This window comes from Salarias fasciatus, chromosome 4 (assembly GCF_902148845.1).
Source record: "Salarias fasciatus chromosome 4, fSalaFa1.1, whole genome shotgun sequence".
Classification (NCBI taxonomy): domain Eukaryota; kingdom Metazoa; phylum Chordata; class Actinopteri; order Blenniiformes; family Blenniidae; genus Salarias; species Salarias fasciatus.
Window position 1 is genome coordinate 14,413,678 of NC_043748.1, and position 23,287 is coordinate 14,436,964.

Genomic DNA, 23,287 nt, shown 5'->3' on the forward strand with positions numbered 1-23,287 from the left:
ATTTTAAGAGGTGCTTCGTCCATACTTTGCATTAATTAGAGAAGGGCTATTGTGTTTTAGGTCCAAGGGTGGAAAAAAGCCTGCAAAGAAACAAATGTCAAACACAGGAATGTTGAAGTTGTTTTTCCCCCCACAATTCTACTTTCAGCATTTTCTTGTCAGTAGTTGCCTCAGCAGGTTATCTTCTAATACCCTCCTCACTCTCACCGTCTCTTGACAGGCAGCGCCAGCCTGAGCATGGCTTTCTCTACATGGCTGCCATCTCTCCTCCAAATATGACCAAACCTCTATCCCACCAAACATAATCCGTCTCGATAATGTATTCAGTCTTAATCCTGTCCATTCTGCACACTCCCAGAGAAAAATCTGAACATTCCCAGCTCTGACACATTAAGGTCATTTTTTTCACTGTCAACAAATCCAAACTGAATGAACTTAAAACAACACAAAACTTAGTCAATTAAAATCACATAAATTCTTCTGGCCATGCTTATAAATGGTCTTTGAAGGAGTGTATCAGGATGCTCAAATAAATTCATTTTTCAGAAAAACAAGTGGTCTTCTTCACATATAACTACATTAATTCAAATCTTTTAGTCTGTTTTCATGGGCCTAACCCCAGATTTGAAAATGTTGATGTCCGGGGTCTTTGAGGACCATAACCTTACTTCTCTCTGGACCAAAGATACTTTTCTGCAGAAAATATTGAAATGATTATTCACTCATTGTCCATACTGATCCAGAGTAGGTGACCTGTGGATTCATCACAGATGACATTTACAGAGAAGCAGAAACATGAAGCAGGAACATCTTCAAAGTTTTCAAATTGACACCTGCAATGACGTGAACACAATCCCTAATCAGCTTTACATCACTGTTTAATGGTTGTATGAGAAAGCTGAAGTATGAAGACCAAATCAATGCAGGTTCAAGAAGAACATGCAGGCTCAATTCATTTCAATGTTACGTCTCCCAAATGCAGTTAATTCTCAAGATCTGTCTTTAGGATTTAAAGAAAGAGCAAACAGTTTGTCCCTTCAAACCCTTCGCAGTGCATATATTTGTTCATCACTTGCCTTGTAAAGATTAACATTTCTTTGTACATATTACATATACACATCTTTAGATGATATTTTATTTTCTGTTTTATTATCTTGCCATCTATGTGGATCAGTGCTGCAGCATTTCTATCTATCTGTCTATCTCTGTTGTACTCATAAATATGTGAATCCGATTCTTTTCCTTCAGCCGTGAATGTCATGTCACTGAGCCATATTGTTTTTATTTGTTGACTCTCAAAGGCTGACGGGTCGGAAGGCAAAATGTGCCTCTGATCAAACAACAAGCTCGAAAGAGCTCAGTGCATTTTGAATAAAGTCATCTGTTGTTGATGTATGAGCGTTTGGTGCGGGGGTGGTCTTCTCATATGTGCCGCTCCAGCTTAGACCAGCTTGTTTGTCTGCAGGCGGATTTAGCACCCTCAGCGTTTGGAGGGGGCTCGGCCTACTCCAAGTGATTCACAAAATCCTCACCACCACCAGCCTCCTCCTCCGCCTCCTCCCCCTCCTCCTCCTCGGCAGCCACCACCACAGCAGCAGCAGCAGCAGCAGGTTCAGCACCTCGGACAGCGCCTCCTGCGATAGGTTGCGCGCGCCGCGCCGGCGGCCAATGGCTGGAGCGACGCGGCTGCGACAGTCCGCGTGCGGCGCGGAGCGGCGGCGGCAGCATCCAGGCAGCAGCCAATCAGAGGGCGCCGTTTCCCACCCACATCCAACCCGAATAACTGCAGATGCCCGCATCTCTCTCTCTCTCTCTCTCTCTCTCTCTCTCTCTCTCTCTCTCTCTCTCTCTCTCTCTCTCTCTCTCTCTCTCTCTCTCTCTCTCTCTCTCATGGCTGAGGGAATAAGCCGCTGTCTATTTTTGGATTCATCGTGGCCATTCCCCCCCGTCTCCCTCCCTCCCTCTCTCTCTCTCTCTCTCCATCGCTCCCTCTCCGTCTTTCTTTCTGCCTTTCTTTCTCTGACCTCCTTTTTGTGTTGATTTGGGTTTGTTTTTATTTATGTCCGAGCTGTGAGCGCCGTAGCGATCCGTCGCTTCTCAATGGAAGACATCTTTCCACTCGCTGCGAGCGACGGAGCGACGCATCGGCATCCCCATCGAAGAGAGACGCACTCTTTATCTGTGAAGATTTGAAGAAAAAAAAGAGAGAGAGAGAGAGCGCGAGAGGCAAAAGGAGAAGAAGGCAGAAGCCCACCCGGGAGACAAACCCCCTCTGTCGGCCTGTGACTGGGTGGGGGTTCGTTCGGGTTTCGAGCCGATCCGGATCGGGATACCGAGAGCCGCTTTCACATTTTGACCGCATAAAAAAGGAGGGGTCAAGGTGTGATACATGGATCGCACGAGAAGACTTGAATAATCAGAAGGTAGGAAACCACGGAGGGTTGTTTTGATGCATGCACCATCATGTTTTTCTCCTCTCCCTCTCTCTCTCGCTCTCTCTCTCTCTGCTTCCACTTGATGAAATATAAATCGACCCCATGAGAAGGCCCCGATGAGGCTGAACCACCAGCATCCATCACATGTTGTTTATGACTAATCCTGCGTAATAAAAGGGAAACGCATCTCATTTCATCACGTTTATGCTTGGGATTAGTGAGAAACGCGAGCTTTTGGAGCTGGTGGTGCTGGAGCTGCCTTGTGTTGGGGAGGGAGGGGGGGTCCAAGGCTTCCATTTTGAAGCTAAGATGGATGCTTGCGCACATTTCTTTCCCTGCCTCTGTGGGCCTTATCTTGGTTCTTATATAATACTGATGAGCAGTGGCAGGGCCGTGTGAGCGGGCATGCCTCCTATATGCTGCTTTAAGCAGAAAGGTAGACATCACTGCTCTGACGGCTCATCTCAGACAGGAACACAATGGAAAAAAACATTTCAGCCTGACTTCTGCTCATTAACATTCCATCAGGTGCATTTAGGCATTCAACAATTGTTTTATTTGCGTGGTTTTCTTAGGATTACTCACAGTTTATTGATCAAAAAAATCAAGTGAAGCAGCTTTTATGTGGATTTTAGACACTGTGGGATAAAATACAGGCAGAGAAAAGCACTTTCACAAATATGAGGCGATGTTTTCACCCACAGTTTGAGGTCTTCCACAGGTCTGAAGGATTAAGACAGGGCCTCAAGGGAATGGATCAAAACTGTCTTCAGAAAAGAAATTAAGAGATCCTGAGCATCAAGTGGATTTGAGGTTCAGGAGGTTTGAGCCGACTTGATTTCTGTGACTTTTACTTGGGATGTTATGATCTGTGGTTGTATTTTGGGAAAGTTTGAAAAGGATCGCGTATTTTTTTCATCGATGCCGTCAGGAAAACAAAAAAGAGCAGCAAAAACAACGACGCACACACATACACACACAATGATAATAATAATAATAATAATCTGGAAAGAGGGGTGACAGACAGCAGATGGATGGATTAACTGATTGTTTGATAGGTGGATTAATTGATTGATTCTTTGATTGATGGATTGACAGACAGATGGATGGATAATCCACTTTCAGCTTGCCTTTAAAGCCTTTTTACAACATTATTTACCTTTTATGTGCAGAGCCACAGGTAGACCACGCTCCTGGACAATGTTAGCTGAGATAAGCTTCAGCTTCTTGTCCCGGTATTTTCTCTGTGAGCTTTTCATGGTGTCCTTTCTTACACAATCCAAACACATCCTTTTTAACTTAACGTGAGTTTGACATGTCTGTGAGTTGTGAATGTCTGTGGGAATCTGAAGAGTCATGATCCTCGTTCTGATAATAAAAAGAGTAGTTTCAATTAGACGTGCCTTGTCTCAGGGGAAGCAAGATAAATGAAAGGAAATAGGCCATTCAAGATTGTCATCCAATTCACTCAACGTGAAAACGTTTGACTGTGAAATTCCTCATCTCAGATACTTACTCAACCCTCACAAATATGAATGGAAATCAAATGACAATAGATGGATTATGGCCCCAGAAATTGTGTTTAAACAGGAGACAGCCCCTCTTTCTGGCTCCGACTCTGCAAACTTACATTTTTGTAAATATCACATAGAAAAACCTCCATTGCTTCAGGTGATATCGTCATTCATAAAACACACATGCACATTACCAAACATGCCATAGGAGGCAGTAAAACTGAAAAAGTCTGTATTTTTTTAAGCTTTCTGAGGGTTTTTCTCAGGGTATGAAGGGTGCTCGGAGATTATAGTTGCTAGGCAACAGCAACATCCCCATCCGCATCCCGTGGAAATGTCTTCCTGGGCGAGAACATGAGAATTAAAGTCCATTCACCCTGTCAGTGACCATATATGGAAACATCCGCATTTCCTCCTTTTTTACCAGACAAATTATTATGAATTTATGCCAGTGATTATAAATGCAATTCCATAGCGTAAACATTAACAAAGGTTCCTTTTTTACGTTTGCTCTCGCTAGTCATCTTTTCTTCTTCTTTGCAGCTAACTGACATGTTTACCTCAAAAACATAAAAAGCAGGATCACACAGAGAAATGTGTCAAATTTATAGACTTCTCAGAAATAGTGCATAAAGTTTAAAAATCTTTCATCAACCCTCTGCAGTGTAATACTTTGAGGAGAGTTAAGAGATGATTGGCATGTGATCAGTCTGATTTTTAATTCCTACTGGCTTCTGAATTAAGTTTTGCTCTTTGACATGTTTTTTCATCTTTGATTAGAGGAGATTTTCCACCGAAACTTTTGATCAATCCACTCATTGACAGGGGATGGTTCAGAGCATGAAGTGTTTACTCTTTAAAGTACTCAGTTCAGCATTTAAAAATCCAGGTGTAATTTGAAGGATTAAAGAACCACAAGTGTTTTTTTTTTTTTTTTCTAAAGAAGTTTGCTCTGGCTTTAAGTGATGTTTAAAGGTTCGTTGTGTTTTAAAGAGTTTGGTTTGAAAAGTCAAGGTCATTCAGGTTTGTTTTGACAGGTGTGTTCAGCAGATGTGCTCTCAGAGTTTATGCATGAGCTTTACCTGGCGCTTTCGCCATATCTAATCAAACCTCATCTTTGTGAGAGGTTCAAGGTCCATCCATCCATCCATCCATCCATCCATCCATCCATCCATCCATCCATAGAATGTGCATGTTTTTGGTTTGTGGGAGAAAATTGCAGTACCTGGGATGTACTCACTGTGAGGGATGAGTGCTAACCACTCCATGGCTGTGTGACTCTGCAGTGCAAACTAATGGATTACATGTCTTCTTCTGCTCTCTCCTCTCCTTTTCCCACAGGTTTAACCTCCTCCAGAAGTGAGACACTTTGCCCTCGTTAAAGCTCTTTGCCCACGTCAAAGAGCTTGTCCCCCCTACCCCGCCCGTTCACTGCCTGTACCTCCGTTAATCCTCACCAGGCATCATGGGTACGGTGCTGTCTCTGTCTCCCAGCTACCGCAAGGCGGCGCTCTTCGAGGACGGCCCGGCCACGGTGGGCCACTACACTGCCGTCCAGAACAGCAAGAACGCAAAGGATGCTGCCGCCGCAGCTGCGAAGTCCCTCAAACGCCCCTCCATCATCAGCGTGCTGCCATGGAAACGCATCGTGGCCGTGTCGGCCAAGAGGAAGGGCTCCAAGAAGCTGCAGTCGGAGGGCGGGGAGGGCGGGAAAGGCAGCTCCCCGGAGTGCCACGCAGCCGCCACCGCCAACTCAGCCTCCAACAGCCTCAAGCTGAAGAAGTCTCAGTCTTGCGCGAACCTCTCATCTTACACGTCGAGCCAGGACCCCTCAGCCACCACCACCACTACCTCCTCCCACCTGCCCACCTCCAAGACCTTGGCTAACGTAGCTACTGTGGTTGCCAAAAAGAATTCCCTCACGGGTTCGGGGATCCAGCCGTCCACTGCAGCCGGCACACCAAAACGTGTCATAGTCCAGGTAACGCTATAGATGTCCGGCTATATGGAATATTAGCCTGTTACCACAGAGAGCGTGGTGCATCAGCAGTCTTGAATCAACAGCAACTCATCTTTGTCTGCTGCCGTCTGCATGTTTATAGTTGATCTCAGCTGTTTTGTGGAATCAGTCATGATAATGACCCACATAGATCTGACAGCTCAGCTAATGTGGTGCATTAACACTGCGGCTACTGTGCGTCCACATTATTGAGACAGACCAGACAAAAAGCAAGTGAATCAGGTCAAATGGATTTGTTCATATGTCTCTAGAAGATGCTTCGCACCTGACCTAAGTGGCACTTATCAGTTTGTGCCGGTTTGAATTGTTAAGGTACTTCAACTCTTTGGTGTTTTCTAAAGTTTTATCATTTTAATGCATCATGTGGTTCTCTGTTGTGTTTTAACGCTCTTCATTGCGGTTGTTTCAATCCCATGAGGTAACAAAGAGGTCGTACAGGACTGACTATGACTGTTTGGTTGGCAGAAGAGAAAGAATAATGTTGATAATAGGTGAGAGAAGGTGGCATAAACATCCTCCTTTGGTAAGGTTTACACTTTCACATAGAAGCCTTCTCCTCACCCATTTGACCAGTTGACCTGATTCAGTTGCTTTGAGAAACACTTAAAAAAAAAAACTGAGATAGAGTCACCCCAAAGAGGCTTCATCCTTGTTCCCTTTTCTGACTATCTGTCACGCTTCAACCCCAGGCCTCCACCAGTGAGCTGATGCGCAGCCTGGGCGAGTTCCTGTGCCGCCGGTGCTACAGACTGAAGCGTCTTTCCCCGACGGATCCGGTGCTGTGGCTGCGCAGCGTGGACAGATCCCTCCTCCTGCAGGGCTGGCAGGACCAGGGCTTCATCACCCCGGCTAACGTGGTCTTCCTCTACATGCTGTGCCGCGACGTGGTCTCGGCCGAGGTGGCCTCGGAGCGCGAGCTGCAGGCCTCGCTGCTCACCTGCCTCTACCTGTCCTACTCCTACATGGGCAACGAAATCTCCTACCCGCTCAAGCCCTTCCTGGTGGAGGCAGAGAAGGAGGCCTTCTGGGACCGCTGCCTGGAGATCATCAACCGCATGAGCGGCAAGATGCTCCAGATCAACACCGACCCACACTTCTTTACCCAGGTGTTTGCCGATCTGAAAAACGAGAGCAAGAAGGAGGAGGAGAAAACCAAACTCCTCATCGGCCTTGACCGATAAAGGGGAGCCGGGAGGTGGGGCAGGAAAGATGGACGGACAGGAAGCTCACAGGTTGAGGGCAGGAAATCTAGTTTCATGCAGCGTAGCGCTGACAGGGAGACGTGCTGTTGTCTGGTGTCTCCACAAGTTGATCCACACGTCATGTTTTCAAATCCAGAAGACAAAGCTTCTGGTTTAAAATGAAGCATTAGCATCATTCAAGGCTCTAACTGACTTCTAGAAGTAGGAAAAACTGAACTCAGTATTTAACTTTACACCTAGAAATCACTCAAAGCCACAGCTGCTGCATTGCTTCCAACACCGCCGCCTTAGTAAATCAACACGATTGAATCTGATTAGATTATCAAGACTGACAGACCACCTGTTGGCGCACATGTCAATAAATTGGAGTTTTAATACCTGTGTTTGATTAGACGTATGGACAGAATTTGTCACACTGAAGGCTGAGATAAGAAGGATTTTCAGTCCAAGAATTTTGCCAGTTTAGTTAAAAAAAAAAAAATACAGTAGATGACACTAATTGGCTTTGATTAAAGGAGCCTGAGACGCCAGACAACACAGGTTCAAGTAATCAAGGGAAAATGTTGTATATATACATATATAATCATCAACTTGCAGTATATATGTATATATATTTAACATCCAGGTGTTTTATCTATAGGGAAATGCACCACGTTGCATGAGGTCACTTCATACGTCGTTGCACATGACCACTTGCTTATTGCCAACTCCACGTTACCCTTCTCCTGTAGCCCTGCCCAGGCTTGTTGCACTCACCTGAAGCGGCTCAGCGAGGCCCACCGTTCCAACGTAAACATGAACCAATATCATCACACAGATGAAGTAGAGTCTGTCAGACTGTCAAATTCTCCACCCTATTTGATATAATAGTACTGTAGTGGATTAATCCACCCGCATATAACGTCAAGTACTGTACGGGCTTATCCAGTTAGAATCTTCTTAGAATCGGGAGTCCAGTTATCTATTTTTAAAAGTATAAAATACTAATTATTGTGGCACGTGTTATGAAAATGAACCATTAGCACGCTGTTTACAGTGATAAAATCAAGGGAAATTGCAATATTGTCCCCCTCCAGCGCACATTTTACAAGGGGATAGCGTTTCTTTCTCTCACCCCCGCACTTTTTCCTGCAGTCCATATTGGTGCTGACCATTCGAAAGAAAGGAAAGGAAAGGAAAGGAAAGGAAAGGAAAGGAAAGGAAAGGAAAGGAAAGGAAAGGAAAGAAAGAAAGAAAAAGAGGAGCTCCTTTTGAAAACTCTGCTGCACTTGGATGGTGTGCCGTGTGAGTGACTGGTTCATGAAGGACACGTCCAAAGAGCGGCTTGTCTCGGCCAGCAAGATTTGCAAAATGTGATTTATATTACAGGTGTGGCGGGGGGCAAGGGTAGACGGGACTTTTCTTCCAAAACAATGCGTCGATGTTGCCGTTTGCCGCCGGGCTCCAGAGACCTTGGTTCGCTGTTTGAAGTCCCCCCACAACCTGCCCATCTCTCCTCTTCTCATTGCTCGCCACAGCAACCAGGACACACTAAGACAACACACATTCTCTCTCTCTCTCTCTCTCTCGCTCGCTCTCTGTCTCTCTCTCTCTCTTTCCATCTGCACCAGTCTGGTCTGAACTGCTTCAGTCCAGTCGCCCCATATTTAAAGACTCTCTCTGGTCCACTGACCTGATGGCTTACTTATTCACCAAGTTGTTTGACATGCATGTGTGCTTCTATAGGTTTCCTAGCATGCTGCTTTGTGTTGGGCACACCGCACCTCATGTTAAAGGAGAGACTGAGCGGGTCGCCGCACCGGATTGCTGAAAGCTAGAGCGAGTGATGTGACATCCAGGACTCTGGGATCAGGGGTGTGTGTGAGAGTGGAGATCATCGATATCTTCCGTCGGTCGGGTTGGTCTCACGGTGCTTCAGGGTCTGAAATAATTCAATAGATTGGAAACAGGACGGCACAAAGAAAGGAAAGTCTTCTTTCATCTGAAAAGAAGGGGTTTAACAAAAATCACCTTTAAAACAATCTTCAGTTTCAAGCCATATGAATGTTTGATCCTACGATTTAAATAATACAGCGATGAGCCTGATTTACTAACACCTTGTATAAATATTGAGACACTAAGGATAACAGACAATATCTTATGATAATGTTAGCAAATAAAAGTCATGGAGAGCCAGCTGAGAAAGCGCCTCCTCAAATGTCAGCAGCATTTCAGCTGGAGACTGAGCCCAATGGCTCCAGCTTTTCAAATCAGTTCAAAACAAACACAATCTTCAATCAGATGTTATAAATCCTGCGTTTATGTCGACGTACTCACATAAAATCCCCCAATTGCATAGTGCGTTGTGCTATGAGGAGAAACTTCTAGTATTTTGTGAGATCTGGAACAAACACTCCAGACATTCCATATCCAGGAAGACAAAAGCTGAGCGCATTCTGTGTTATTTTGAGCATCCTCATTAGTAGATCAGCTTCCACACATCTGGGCACGAAATCTCAAAGTTTACACCTGTGTTTACCACGCTAACCTTTAGTACATTTTGCTCTGAATCTTGACTTTCTTCAACTTTTGATTGACCCCACTTCCCGAGTGTCTGTTGAACATCTTTCAGCCTCAAAACTGAAAACAACCCAGATGATGTCTGCTTTGGAAATCTGTTTATGGATGCTTTCAGCTGCAAGCCAATAAACTGCCATGATGGATACTTGTGGACAACGTCAGGGTGTTTCACGTGGGAAAAAAAAAAGATTTACACTTACATAAAAGGACATGCACATGATGCACATGTTCCACATGTTCCCTTTTGGCGAGACTCCCACCCTGGCCGATGTCACATCACTGGGTCTAACCCCTGCCAATAAACTGTCTTCACTTTTTTTGAAAAAAAAAAACTCTGCCTTCAGACGAGGCAGACATCTTGTGCCATATCATTCTATAAAGACTCATTATTTCATACAAAAAAAATCCATAAAAACAGAAACAAACATGAGCCAACTCAGAGTCTCTGACTGCTGAACAAGGAAGACTATAAAGGAATCGTGAATAAGCTCTTTCATAATGTCGCAACTTCGTGTATTAGAGACTTTCTTCAGGAGGATGCAGCTGGCGAGAAGGAGAGCTTGTGATGTATTACACCGTGAAGTTTTATGTGTCACTTCGCAGAGATGTTTGCCAAAAATTGGAGTCATCCAAAACTGGGAGCATTCAACATTCTGCCAGCAAACTGAGGGTTCCTCTTTTTTTGCTTTAAAGACAAATCCAAATCAGATTGAAGAGCAATTCCTGAAATCATTCAAAATGTTGAACCGGAACAGAATGTCATGCCTGTTTCCAGACTGGGTGTCTCCACGGTGCAGGTGATGTTTGACCACTGGTTGTGATTTCGTGATGAGGCTGCAGCGGGGTACCCTGCCGTCCCAACAAACATGTAGCCTTGATCCAGCATCAGACCTCATCAGACAAATATGCACACGAAGAATGAATCCATGGCAAACTGGCTTGTTTACACACCCTTCCTCAGAACTGACAGTTTGAACAAAGTAGCATCTCTTTCAATGGCATTTCCCAAAAACGACTGTTGAATAATTCATTTTTTATAAAAATATATATACATTTATAATGTGTGGTTAATTACTGACCCAAACTGCAAGTAGTCGACGGGATCCTTACATGTCCAAAGGTCACAAATAGTCGCTCTAACAAGATTTAGGTGAACGAGAGAAGGTGCCAGTTATGCATTACAGTAATGTCATTATCAAAAAGATATATTTGTAATATGGTAAAGGCAAATATGGCATGATGGGACTTCTTGATTTGCTATGCTCTGTATCTCCTGTCAGTCTTTCTGTTCTATTGATCATTTTTAACAATGTTTGAAGGAAATTGTTATCAAAAGAGGGAAACATTGGATGATGCCGTCTGACAGCTCACATGACAGCAGTCAATGCTTAGCTGTGATTAGCTCAACGGCTAATGAGCAGGCGACTTTGTTATCAGTGTTATTAGTTTCTGTTCAATGTAAAACGTGAAAAAGAAGTATTCGATGACAATTATTGAAACGTTTTGCCTAAGATTACAAAGGCTAGCTGAAACATTACATTTGCTGTCATCTTGATATGTACACCCAGTGCAGCATGAATTTGAATTTATATTATATCCTTATTTGCATAAAATCTCAAAATTGGAATTTTTAAAATTTGTTTTTTTACAATAAAGAAAGAATTTCAGAAAGCATATAATTTCACTTTATGATTTCAAAAGTTAAATGGGAAAAGTCAAATCTTATGATAATAACCTGTGAAGTGTAAGGGATGGAATTAAAAAGGAAAATCTCAAGTAAAGTCCAGATAACTTGAAACTACTTTAAAATACTTTAGAAACTTTGATCTCAACAAAAGCCTTTTTCAGAAAGTTTGATCATCAGTTTTTACTAACTCCAATACAAAACGTGCTCAAGCCTGATTACAGACGAAACGCACACGCCACAAAACTTCTATGTCCATGATTGAGTTTGCCAGATTCTGACAAACAAGCTGAAGTGATGATGTACTTGTGAGAAACTCCTCTCACTGTTTTTCCGCTATTTTCTCCTCCGCCTGCTCCAGTCCTGTCTGCAGTGCAGGGACAGTGAAAAACAGACGAGGCGAGGGTTGAAGAAAACCCGCTGAATGAACCTTTTTTTCCAGGATCTGACAGAAGAGCGCGGGTTGACGACGGCCCCCTCCTTCACACGCTCTCACCATCGATCGACTCATAACTACGTGCCATATTTTATCTCTCAACACGTACAAGACGAAAACTATTGTGTAACATATGATACTTCTGACGATGACGACGTCAGTTTTCCTTCCTTTTCATTTGTGAATCATATTGTGAAAACAAGAATCTTTGTTGAACAAAAGTCAAGGCTACTAGTGTTACTAGAGTGCTGATGCTGCAATCTGTTACTATGTGGATGTATGAATATGTATGTGGGAAATAAGAATACTTTGATCAACTGTTACAGGTACTTTATATAAAAAACCTTTACAAGCATGGTGTTGTGTGATTTTTTTTTTTTTTTTTAGATTTTTTAATTTTTATTTTCTAGAGTTATGACAGGCTGATGGTAAGCTTCCCGTTGGTTTTTTTCTCCAAGCACCCCGACTTTCTACCACAAAGCAGTCATACATGTTAGGACCATCTGTCCATGGTGTGCTCTGCCTTGAAACCTTCCTCCAGTTTCTCTTTGAGTTTCCAACCCATTTATCAGCATTTCCTTCAAATGCAGTGCCATCACTTACCACTGTCTTCATCTCACACAGACTGTCGTCGTCCAAGAAGGGCACTTTTCCTGTCCAAACCATGGTGATCTGGAGCAAGGAAAAAAGATGGCTGAATGCATGAGTGCCAGAAACCTCTTGAAGCAGTTCCTAATCTGACCACAGCAAGGTAGCAGAGAGTTACTGAGGAAACCAGCAGCTGCAGCTGAGACTCCTGGAGAACAGAGTCTAATAAGTTGAAGAATGAATTTCTTTGAGGTTTATCCATAAAGTGCATCAATCAGTGATATGACCACAGCATTAGAGATGAATATAATGAAGCTTGGGATTCTCGGTGGGATGATTAGAGCTGGTGAGAGAGCTTTAATGACCTGTGGAAAGAAGCTGTTGATCACTGTGACTGAAATTTCTTTAAAAAAACTGTCTTTCTACAGAAGAGGCAGAGCATATTGAACGGCCGAGATTTTTGGGATGTTCTTTACGCTTTAGATCTTTTCAGTTGGTGCAGACGTCTCTGAAAAGGAGGCAGTTGTACCAGAGAGAGACTCTTGAAAAAAGGTATGAATAGACCAGGACAGGTGAACATGAAAGTGAGAACTTCTTCACTTCACTTTCCCATTAGATATTCTGAAAAGCACAATAATTTCCTTGGTTTTAGTGGAATTTTATCCAGGTTTGCATCAGTCCATCGGGTGTTGCAGAAATCCAGCATAGACTCATGTTTGAATTGACACTACTGTTCTACTACTACATCACAGCAGGAATATCTTTTGCTTGAGTCTAAGCTTGAAGCCCTTAGATATGGAGTTTTCACGTTCTCCCTGTGCTCATTAGTTTTCTAGATACTCTGGTCTCCTCCCACAGCATGAACACATGCATTTTAAGTAAATCTGTGACTGTAGACAAATGTGAATGTGTGTGTGGCTGTCCATTTCTCTGTGCTTTTCAGGTGATGGATGCTGAGAAAATAGCAGAAGATGAAGAGTAAATTAAATCAAATCCACAGTAGCAGTTCTTGATGACCGCTGTTGTCACTGCTTTAGATGTCCATTTCCAGCACTTTGTCTCCCTTCCTCTTGACCGACAGTGTTTGTGTTGCTTATCTCTTATGCACTGAGTAGAACTGACAGCTTAAAAAAAACCAAACTACTACAGTCAGCAAAAGCCACGTGAACATTGGCTTTACTGCAGACTCCTGCTTCAAATGTCATCATTAATATTCAGTGTATGCTGTTGAGTATTATGTGTTTCACTGTGATGTTGCATGAAAGCTTTTTGGTTTACCTGAGTATTAAGAATTAGTCCTAATGTTAATTCCTGCCTTATTTGCATTGCCAGCAGCAGACATTTGATTCAGACACTGTACCAGTCTGATATGTACTAGTTAAATGAAAGCATATGCATAAACATTTTCCTTTCTTTAAGTTCAGAGAAATACATTCTGAAAATGTTCAGATTTAATACACCTTAAATTAATTTCTTATCTGCTTTGCCACAGTATTTCTCTCCAAGTTTACTGAGTGCCTGCCATTTCTCAGTTGACAAGCTTTCTGCTGCATATACATTTTCATGAATGATCCATGAATTGTGTTTATAAGTCAACAAATGAAATTTATTGATTGGATTAGAAAACATAATTTTAAGCCAAAGCTTAACTTTTAAAAATAGATATTAAATATTTCATTAATATTTCATTGTTGCATAATATATTTATCTACGTATAATTTACTTATAAACATTTGAGGATTTAGTGTCATTCATTCCTATGGCGACAGTTCGCCCTCATTTCCCATGATGCTTTGCGTCTGGATGACGCAGTCTCTTCCGTGTTGCTGGTCACGTGCTCAGGCAATCCACATAAAGGCGCTCCGCCTGTCGAGCCTCCTTCCACCTTCCCCGTCCCATCACTCACTGAGCCGAGCTGCATCCGCTTCATCCGCCGCAACCGCGAAGATGGCGACCCGGGTAAGAAACAGATGCTTTATTTTAAAAAAATCCCTCCAAAGAAAATGAACGTCCTCCGCGTCGCAGAGTTATACATGCATGGGAAAAAAAAAGAATAAAGAAAAAAAGGACCGTGGCTGAAAATGTCTAGCGAGTGTCGGCTCTCCTCCGGGTTGTCAGCAGTCACGGTGCGTTTACCTCCTGAATGTCACCGCAGAGCGTGTTTCTTTATTCCTCCCGGTGTTATTCTGCAGCCCCCCGAGCCCCGGACATGTCCGGTAACGGGAGCTGGTGTCTCCCCCGCCGTCAGCCCGCTCCCAGTCTCCTCTCCTCGGAGTGTCGCTCCTTTAATCCCGGGCTCCCCGCGTGCCCTTGAGCCTTGCGTAAAAACGCACGAATCGTATGGCACGAATTCATTTTTGCGGTCCGTGCGTGTGGACCGTTTGATCGAGCGTGTCAGCAAGTCTGTAATGATATGGATGAAATCAGAGGCAGGTGCAGCTGCGTGCTCAGCCTCCAGCCTGCAGCTTGTTTTTTTCTTGTTTTTTTTTTTTTTTTTGCGCCTCGATGTGCGCAGTTTTGAAGAAGGAGCGCACGGATGGATTGTGCGCATGTTTATCTGGGGGCTTGTGTGCAGCCTGTCCGTGCACACAGAGGATGGTGTCAGGTGTCCACCTGCCCTCACGAGCCTGCTATCACATGCCTTGCCCCTGGTTCCGCCTCCAGGCATGGCGATAACTCACCAAAACCCTGATTTCCACAAATTCACAAGGCTACAGTCAGAATATAATTGTTACTTTCTAGTGCAAACAACCCCTAAAATGGAAATTTCTCATATAAATCACAGTATGTTGCATCTAAATGTAGAGAAACCCTGAAGATTGTATATTTTTGTATCATGCATGTCCATATTTATGGACATGTTTGCAATTGAAATGGTTTTTAAAACGGGCCTTATGCTCTCCAGAGCAGTTGTTCACCACAGGAATCTGCGTGCTCCATATGGGGATTTAATATATGGAAATATGATACTTTTTAATGTGTGCACAACAAAGGCAAAGCCAGTTTACTTGGATGACCATGCACAATTATATTATAGTCAGGAAGGATCAAAGGCCACCTGCACGAATCCTTGAGGAAGCAAAACTGTGACAATCGGCACAAATCTATAACCCTGTAAGAGTCACAGTTGTAAAGTCACAGCTGTAAAATCAGGGTTAAACAAAGCAACAATTTATTCTAAAAGACCACATTTACATGGTTAGTGGGTTCTTTTGTGTAACCCAGCAATGTAAATTCCCTATTTTGATTTATCCCCTTAAATTGCTACATATCCTGTTTCACTGCATCAATTTAGAAATTAAACTTGTATCTTCTGTGATTAAACTTATGTCTTCTATTACACTGACATTATGACTGTGCTAAATGTACTGAGATAAATAGATAAGTGCATTTATTTTGGTGATTGTACTTGTTTATATTCTGTTTATATGATTATACAGTGATTACATTAAAGTCTTTCTATAAAATTTTCTTTGTAAAAAAAAAATACTGTTTCTATGATAAAACCATGCAGTGGGTTGACATGTTGACAGTGCAATAAGTTGATCCGATCCTGTTTCCAGCCGCTGTGGCTGTGAGCTGATAAAGTGATACTGATGGATGTTGCACAGTTTTGGTTAAAACCAACCAGGCAAAATAAAACAGTGTATTATCATCCTGGAATCTGTCACCTTTTAGGCAAAAATATTACTATATCTTGACTTTTGTGTGTTTCTACCTCATGCTTATACAGGATTGATTTGAGACTAATTGCAGAGTCAATACATGATGCTTGGAAATAACTCCAGGCCACCTCTACAAAGGCCACTTCATCAAAGTTACATTTTTGTTAGACTGAAATAATTAATTTATGCAATCTTACATAGATCAGGTTGTGCGCTCCATATCATTAACAACAGATGAATATTAACCCCAATTCCAACACTTAATTTCAAGCATGTGAAGTGAAATCTGTGTTTTTAAATGAGCTTTCATTGGCTCTATTGGCCACAACCTCACATGAGGGATCACTGCTAATCCCAATGATACCAGCAGATAAAATATACTTGAAATAATCAAATTCATTCATGAGTGGTTTGAATGTTTTTAGGAGCAGTCCTGTTAGGTTTTTCTCCCTTCAGAACACGATATCTACCAACCAGCCTCTGTCTCTCTACATGCTCCTTATCTGCTGTTTGTTCAGCTTCCAGCCTGTCAACATTTTGCACCAAGTGCATGTCATTTGACACCAGCTTCATGATATTGTTGGTGCAGCTGGAGCTGTAAACCTTTGAAAAGACCTGCGCTGCACGTGAAGCGACCTCAGCAGTTTGAAGCCCGTTTGATTAATATTTCACACCCAACATGGCAGCTTTATTAGCATTTCTTTTAAATAATAGAAAGAAGCTGAAATAAACCGATGCAATCTGCTCACTTTCAGCATCACTCAGCTGGAAGAGAAATGGCCTAAACACATCTTTCGGAAACATGCCCATCCAGCAGGAAAAAAGAAAAAAAAAGCCCTGTCTCACCTTTTCCTCTGCAGACTCCTGGTTTGTTTTCCTGAGTTTGCGGTTCCTCTCTAGCATCTCTGCCAGTCGCATATTTTAAATACATGTGAGACAACACTATTTTGTTCTTTCTTTTTTTATTTCAGACTCTTTTGAAGAAATTCAATTACTTTTCCAACAGTAACAACTCCAGATAGGTTACATTGTTGTAACTGGCTCTATAACAAATAAATGTCATTATAGTTTTATCTATGTGAGGTGATGAATATTCGGAACGGTCTGTTCATTCAACCAACGATCAGCAAACAATTTAGAAGCTGACTCATTTAAAATGCTGCGATGCTTCAGACTTTTCATATGACTACATGTTTTTCTCATAAAACAAGTGATTGATCGGCATCAGCCACTGGAAAGCCGGCCGCCGTATCCTGGATGAGCTAATTGGAGGTGTTTAGTCGGCCACGCTGTTGGTGACACTGTGACCGGAGTGTGTGTAATATGCAGAGTCATGATGAGAGGCTGTCGGCTGCAGCGTCACACTTGCAGACCTCGCCATCGCGCACTGCACAGGGAGTGGAGTCTCGAGCGTTTATGAATTGAGCGTGCGCTTTTGTTTTGTTGGTGCATTAAGCATATCCCAGCCTGGTAATCTCCTGATCACCTCGCCGCCAGCTCAGTATGGAGCGAGGCGTGTGCACGGGCCATTATGTCGATGCTGTTAGCCAAAGAGCGCTGAGCTGCACGTGCGCACGTTCGCGTCCGTGTCACAGTAGGAAAACAAGGCTGCGACATTCCTCCGCCAGGAGAAGCACTTCGCCTGACGGCGGGATGGCCTTCTGACGGCCTCAGTCGCTGTTTCACCGTCACACAGAGGAAAAACGATGAAATCTGCACCAAGCTGAATGGATCTGACCTGCCAGAGCAGCCCTGAACTCAGACAGGCTGCCACCGCAGGATTTACTGTTTTTAACAGTCAACCTGCTGGCGTGTCTTTACAGTCGGACCGGTGACTGATTTGTGAAGGAGGTGCTTCACCCGCGAGCGCCCGGTCAGTCACTCGCTCGATGCTGCTTTGCGTTAAGATGACTGTGCATTTTTTCCTATTGAGTTTTTCACCAGAGTTTCTTTCAATTAGAGAAAAGCTTGAGGTCTGCAGCAAAGGTTTATTTCCAGGATAGGAGCAGTTTGTGAACTGTACTGAAGTTGCAGTGTCATCTGCATCCAGTAATAAATGTTGTATTGGATGATTTTTATTTCTTGCTTGTCTAAAACATGTAAGCTTTATAGATAAAGCAAATTAATGAGCATGGACTTTTTGTGGCCTTATAGAAGATCATTGAAGTATTATCTAACCTTGTAACAAAGCAACTACAAAGAGATGGCGACCAGAACGGCTAAAATAAAAGACATCAAGAGACTCAATCCTTTAAAGAGAATATCAGACAGTCCATTCGGTTGATGTTAAACGAAGCAGGACATTGGAACCTGCGCCATATGGCTACTTTTCACACAGTATCCTACTGGGATTTGAACCATGGTCCCTCTAACTCAAGGTGTGGATTTGACCCAGTGCACCAACAGGAGAGGCTGCGTGAGGAAATACAAGACAAAGAATGAATTAACACAAGAAATGGACCAAATAGCAGCTCAAATGTATTTTTTTATGCGTTACCATGGTGACAGAGGGAGTATTGAACATGTTGCATGTCCTTTTCAGAAATATAATGGAGTAATTTTAGTGCCTGACAGTAGCCAAAGCCTAACTGTGTCATAGCAGGCTTGTTAGCTTGATAAATAAGGTTCAGTGCATCCGAACCACAAATAATTTAACTTAATTTTTAATAAAGATAACAAGACTCAAAGGAGTCGACCTGGATGGATAAAATACAACATTTTGATTTGTCACACCTACTGAATGTAAAGCCATCCATGTTCAACAGGGCGACCAAACACATTTTTGGAAATATCTGGTGCTGGATTCAGTCCTGAAAATATAGATTTATGAAGCGTGTTACATTTCCTCAGATGAGACTGAGTACATCTTTGTGGTTGTGCGATGGCGTGTTCAGCCTCCTGGTCATCCAGCATGCATGAGTCAAAAGTGTCCAGTGGCGTGTTGTTTGGCCACACACACACACACACACACACACACACACACACACACACACACACACACACACACACACACACACACACACACACACACACACACACGTGTGCCCTTCATCCTCACTGGGCCAGCAGACCGTGGGCTGTTGCTGTGCTGCATACTGCAGTTTGTCAGAGCGAGTCAGGACAAAGCAAACGGTTCAACAACGTGACACCGTGATGGACCCAGCATCGGACGGCCCGTCAAAATGAAAACATGAAAACACTTTATTCAGATAATTCTGTCGAGACGTAAGAAGAAACGTGTACAGCTGAAGATCTGGATCTGCCACCAGTGCTTTAGTTAATTCCATATCCTCCGTGCAGACATTGTCCAGTCATCGCTTGAATAGTGACTGTTGGCACACACTTCCTCACAATCTGATCATCAGTCATTCATCGATGCTTTTAGCATAACAGTAGATGTTGCACTGGCCTGATATTCATGCTATTGGTGTTTTCATCAGTAGATCAAGAAGCTTCTGTTGAGCCAGTCACCACAGTGTTAATTAGTGGTACATCACTAGATGTTATTAAAGATGTAAGATATTTTGTTATTACTGCTTCATATCTTTTGAATTTCTTTTAAGCCTGCACTTGTATATCTGGTTAACGACCTGTTCTTCCTGAGCATGCATATATTGTCTGCAGGTATTCAGGTTTCCTCTCACAGTCCAAAAACATGTATTTGAGACTAGTTGGTAACCAAAGATTTGCCATCGATGTGAATGTCTCTCTGTATTTGTCCTGTCAGGGATTGTCCTGTCTGGAATCGGCTCCAGTAAACTGATATAGAACATAAATAGATGGATAGTAGTAGTATCTTTTTCCAACATTCACTTTTGTAACAAGAGTAACATCAATATTTCCTACATGAGAGCAGAATCAGACAGTCTGAACACATTTTATTTTAAGACGAATAATGTATTAATTAATTTGTCGGGCTGTTGTTTAAGCTGTCGCTTTCACTGCTGCTTGACACATTTGTCCTCATAATAAGGTGTTGGTTAAAATTTACAAACCATTTCCTTATATTATACATTAATTTTTTTCCGTAATTTTTTTCTAATTAGGCATCCATATTTAGAACCATCTTCAATCATCTTTAGCTGTCAGGAAATGTCTGGCTAATGTAGCGAATTGAATGCATGGAAAATGAAAATCCTCACGCACTAATCCTCTGAATCCTACACTGCACAATGAGCTTTACCGGTTGATAGAATATTCCATCTCCTCTTCATGGGATCGTAAAGGTGGCCTGGCTTTTGTTTAATCTGTAAAGCAGGAGCCGTTTGCATGTGTGTGTGCACGCTTACAGGCCTGACACGAACATCCAGGCTCTGAAGGCCTCACTGCAGACACACACACACAAAAAAAAAATCAGATTTCTGCTCTGAGCATTGCTGTCGCCGACTGAGTGAGAAGATGCAGCGAGCCTGTCAGTGCTCATCTGATCAAACAGTTTGGTTTTCTCTTTCTTTCTTTTTCCACCATTAATTATGCCATTAATTATTATAAATGGACCTCTACGGCCTCCGTGGCGTATTTTCACATTCCCCCATTCACACACCAGTGGCGGTGGCCGCCATGCAGGGTAATTGACCTCTATTGGATTATTGAGGGATTGAATGTGTTTCCCAAGGACAGGATTGCGACACCAGTCTTGGTTTCACTCTATCAAGTGGGCCATAGTAGCCTTAGTTTATCTGTTGAACTAGATAATCATGAGATTAACATCCAGACCTTCGTAAACGACACGGTTTAAATGTCACTTTTTTGAACCTTAGATGACACCGAGTGGTTGAAGGAGCTCTTTATTCCCCAGTATCTGACATTAAAAGCTTCCAAAAAGATCATTGCATAGAAAGAGTCCATGGATCCTGGTGGAGTTAAAGTTTGCACAAATGAAGATAGAATATCAGGTGTGTTTTATTTGAAATGTCTGGAAATGTTTTATTGTTTACGTCTCAATGAAACAGTGGTGCAAATTTAAAATCTGGCTCAATTTTTTCTTTGACTCATGCCTCGTGTGGAGTTTTATTTCTTTTCCAAATTCAGATTTAAGTGCTGTAATGCTGCAATATGTTATTACTGCAAAATACCAAACTCCTGTGGTGTCCAATTTCATTTTGTGTTTGCTGCATGCTCCATGGGAAATGTAAGCAAATGAACACGAAAACGATCACACTTCCTGCAGTTCTTTTTATTGTAAATGAAACCTAACGCACGTTCAACCCTCATTTGAACACTTAAGCACTTGATGTCACTCAGGCTTCGTTCACACAACGTTTCAAGTGAAAAACAATTTCTGCTTACACAGAACCAGCAGAAAATGTAGTCTGCATGTAGGAGCACTGTTGGCTGCTGTTGTTTGATTGCATTGAAACCACACACACACACGTGCACAGTGGCTAGTACACAAACATTAACATGGACAGACGACCCAGTTGGGTACACTAGAAAACTGCCAGGTCCCAGGAGAAGATGGACTTATTAATATCTATTCCTTTTAGTTGATCACCCACAATCTGTATCGAAGGCAGTGTAATTGAGCGTACTTCATTTCAGGATCTTAATCAATCAGTTTTCTCATGTGGTCCCTGTGGGGATGCAGGGTTAGCGAGACCATGCCTGCTGTTCGACGTCTTTCTTTGCGGAGTTTGCATGTTCGCCCTGAGTTAGATACAGAGGTATCAGAGATGGACGGCTGGCTGACTGAGTCAGTGTGTGCTGGTCTCTGGAAAAATGTTTCCTGTTTAGACTCTAAACAACAAGCTGGTCTTCCATGGAACGTTCAGTCGGGAGGTTTTCAATCAATATTTGAATCAACAACCTCAATTTGACATTTGAGGATGTTTTTTATGTGTGTAAATTGAAGCTGCTTTAAATTTCTGCAGGGGTTTTAAAGAATCAGTGCTTTCAAGGACGGCCCGATCAATGCGATCGTGTCAGAATCAATAGCTCATGATCAGGTGCTTTTAAAGCTGCGGTTGTAGAAAGAAACGCCTACTCCTGCGAGGGAAGGAGTGAGTGGGCTGCAGAGGACGGCAGCTCATCTCCTCTGCGTCTCCTTCGAAACGAGAGCTTCGTCTCAGTCCAGGTAGATCGCTTATCCACACTCAGAGGCCGCCGTTTGTTTTCTGCTGCACCCACACCCAATCTGAGAGGCAGCCGACTGCAGCGCCGAGGTCGCGCACTGTTACACACTCTGCATCCCACTACAGACAGGAAAAAAATGGCTTTTGAGGCAGTCGATGAACAATATGAATGAAATAGAAACAGCTGCAGCTGCCTCACATCTCTGATCACGCGGAATTTTTGACACTGAATTATAGATGTTATTATGATTTATATTACAGTACTGTGTTTATTTGCACACGTGCACATGTATGTTTGTGTATTTGAGACATCTGTCGTGTCAGTTTTGTTTTGATTTTCCTCTTTGTCGCTCCTAATTTCCGTAATTTCTCTTGACTTAACACATTTTAACAAATTTTAATAGCTGAATTTTTCACAATTAATAATACAAGTGAAAAAAACAGTTACGACGTTCTGAGAATTCAGTATAAATGCATCATTCAAATGTAGGATTAGTTCCGTTATTTATCAGAGAAAAGTTCCATTTCAGTTTTTTTTATTTAATTTTTTTAATAAATGGAAGAGACGTCACTATACTTTTTTGCTGTGTGTGTGTGTGTGTGTGTGTGTGTGTGTGTGTGTGTGTGTGTGTGTGTGTGTGTGTGTGTGTGTGTGTGTGTGTGTGTGTGTGTGTGTGTGTGTGTGTGTGTGTGTGGGCCACCGGCTGAGCGTAGAGGAGCTAACGGGAGTAACGGTTAATCCCCGGCTGTCTGGATACCGGGCCTTCCTCAGTCAGCTCAGAGCTGCTGCTATATTTAGAGAGCTCCTCCACTCTGCTGTGGGCCAGCGGAACACACACACACACACACACACACACACACACACACACACACACACACACACACACACACACACACACACACACACACACACACACACACTCTACTGGACTCTCGCACATTCAAACTCGCAGCTGAGGAAAACACTCATTTTGTGCAAACAACAAGGAATTGACACACACACATACACATACACACACCCATACACTCACACCTGCTGGATACTCTGGACCTCTGGGATTAAATGCATTTTTGGGTCAATTCAAGATCTCAGTGCTAATTAACAACAATCTA

At 42.8% G+C, this 23,287-nt stretch overlaps 2 protein-coding genes across 4 annotated transcripts in view; both read left to right on the forward strand.

Annotated features, from left to right (window-relative positions):
- The first annotated feature begins 1,991 nt into the window (after positions 1-1,991).
- On the forward strand, positions 1,992-7,273 carry LOC115386897 (cyclin-dependent kinase 5 activator 1-like). Its single transcript, XM_030089352.1, has 3 exons — positions 1,992-2,423; positions 5,291-5,930; positions 6,659-7,273. The coding sequence occupies exons 2-3, from the start codon at positions 5,415-5,417 to the stop codon at positions 7,148-7,150; spliced, it is 1,008 nt and encodes a 335-aa protein (XP_029945212.1). The 5' UTR covers positions 1,992-2,423; positions 5,291-5,414; the 3' UTR covers positions 7,151-7,273.
- A 7,041-nt stretch (positions 7,274-14,314) lies between these two features.
- The window catches only part of nsfa (N-ethylmaleimide-sensitive factor a), a 43,867-nt gene continuing 34,894 nt past the window's right edge, over positions 14,315-23,287 (forward strand). Inside the window, exon 1 of one of the 3 annotated variants that reach the window (XM_030088815.1) lies at positions 14,315-14,397. In XM_030088815.1, the coding sequence (XP_029944675.1) occupies positions 14,386-14,397 (12 nt within the window). In that variant the 5' untranslated portion in view covers positions 14,315-14,385. The remainder of the gene's footprint in view (positions 14,398-23,287) is intronic. The other 2 variants (XM_030088813.1, XM_030088814.1) reach the window with 2 other exon arrangements.

Excerpts from the sequence above, each read along its gene's own strand:
- LOC115386897 (XM_030089352.1), top strand. The coding sequence starts at position 5,415 with ATGGGTACGGTGCTGTCTCTGTCTCCCAGCTACCGCAAGGCGGCGCTC. Across the intron at positions 5,931-6,658 it reads CAAAACGTGTCATAGTCCAG|GCCTCCACCAGTGAGCTGAT; the intron begins GTAACGCTATAG and ends CTTCAACCCCAG.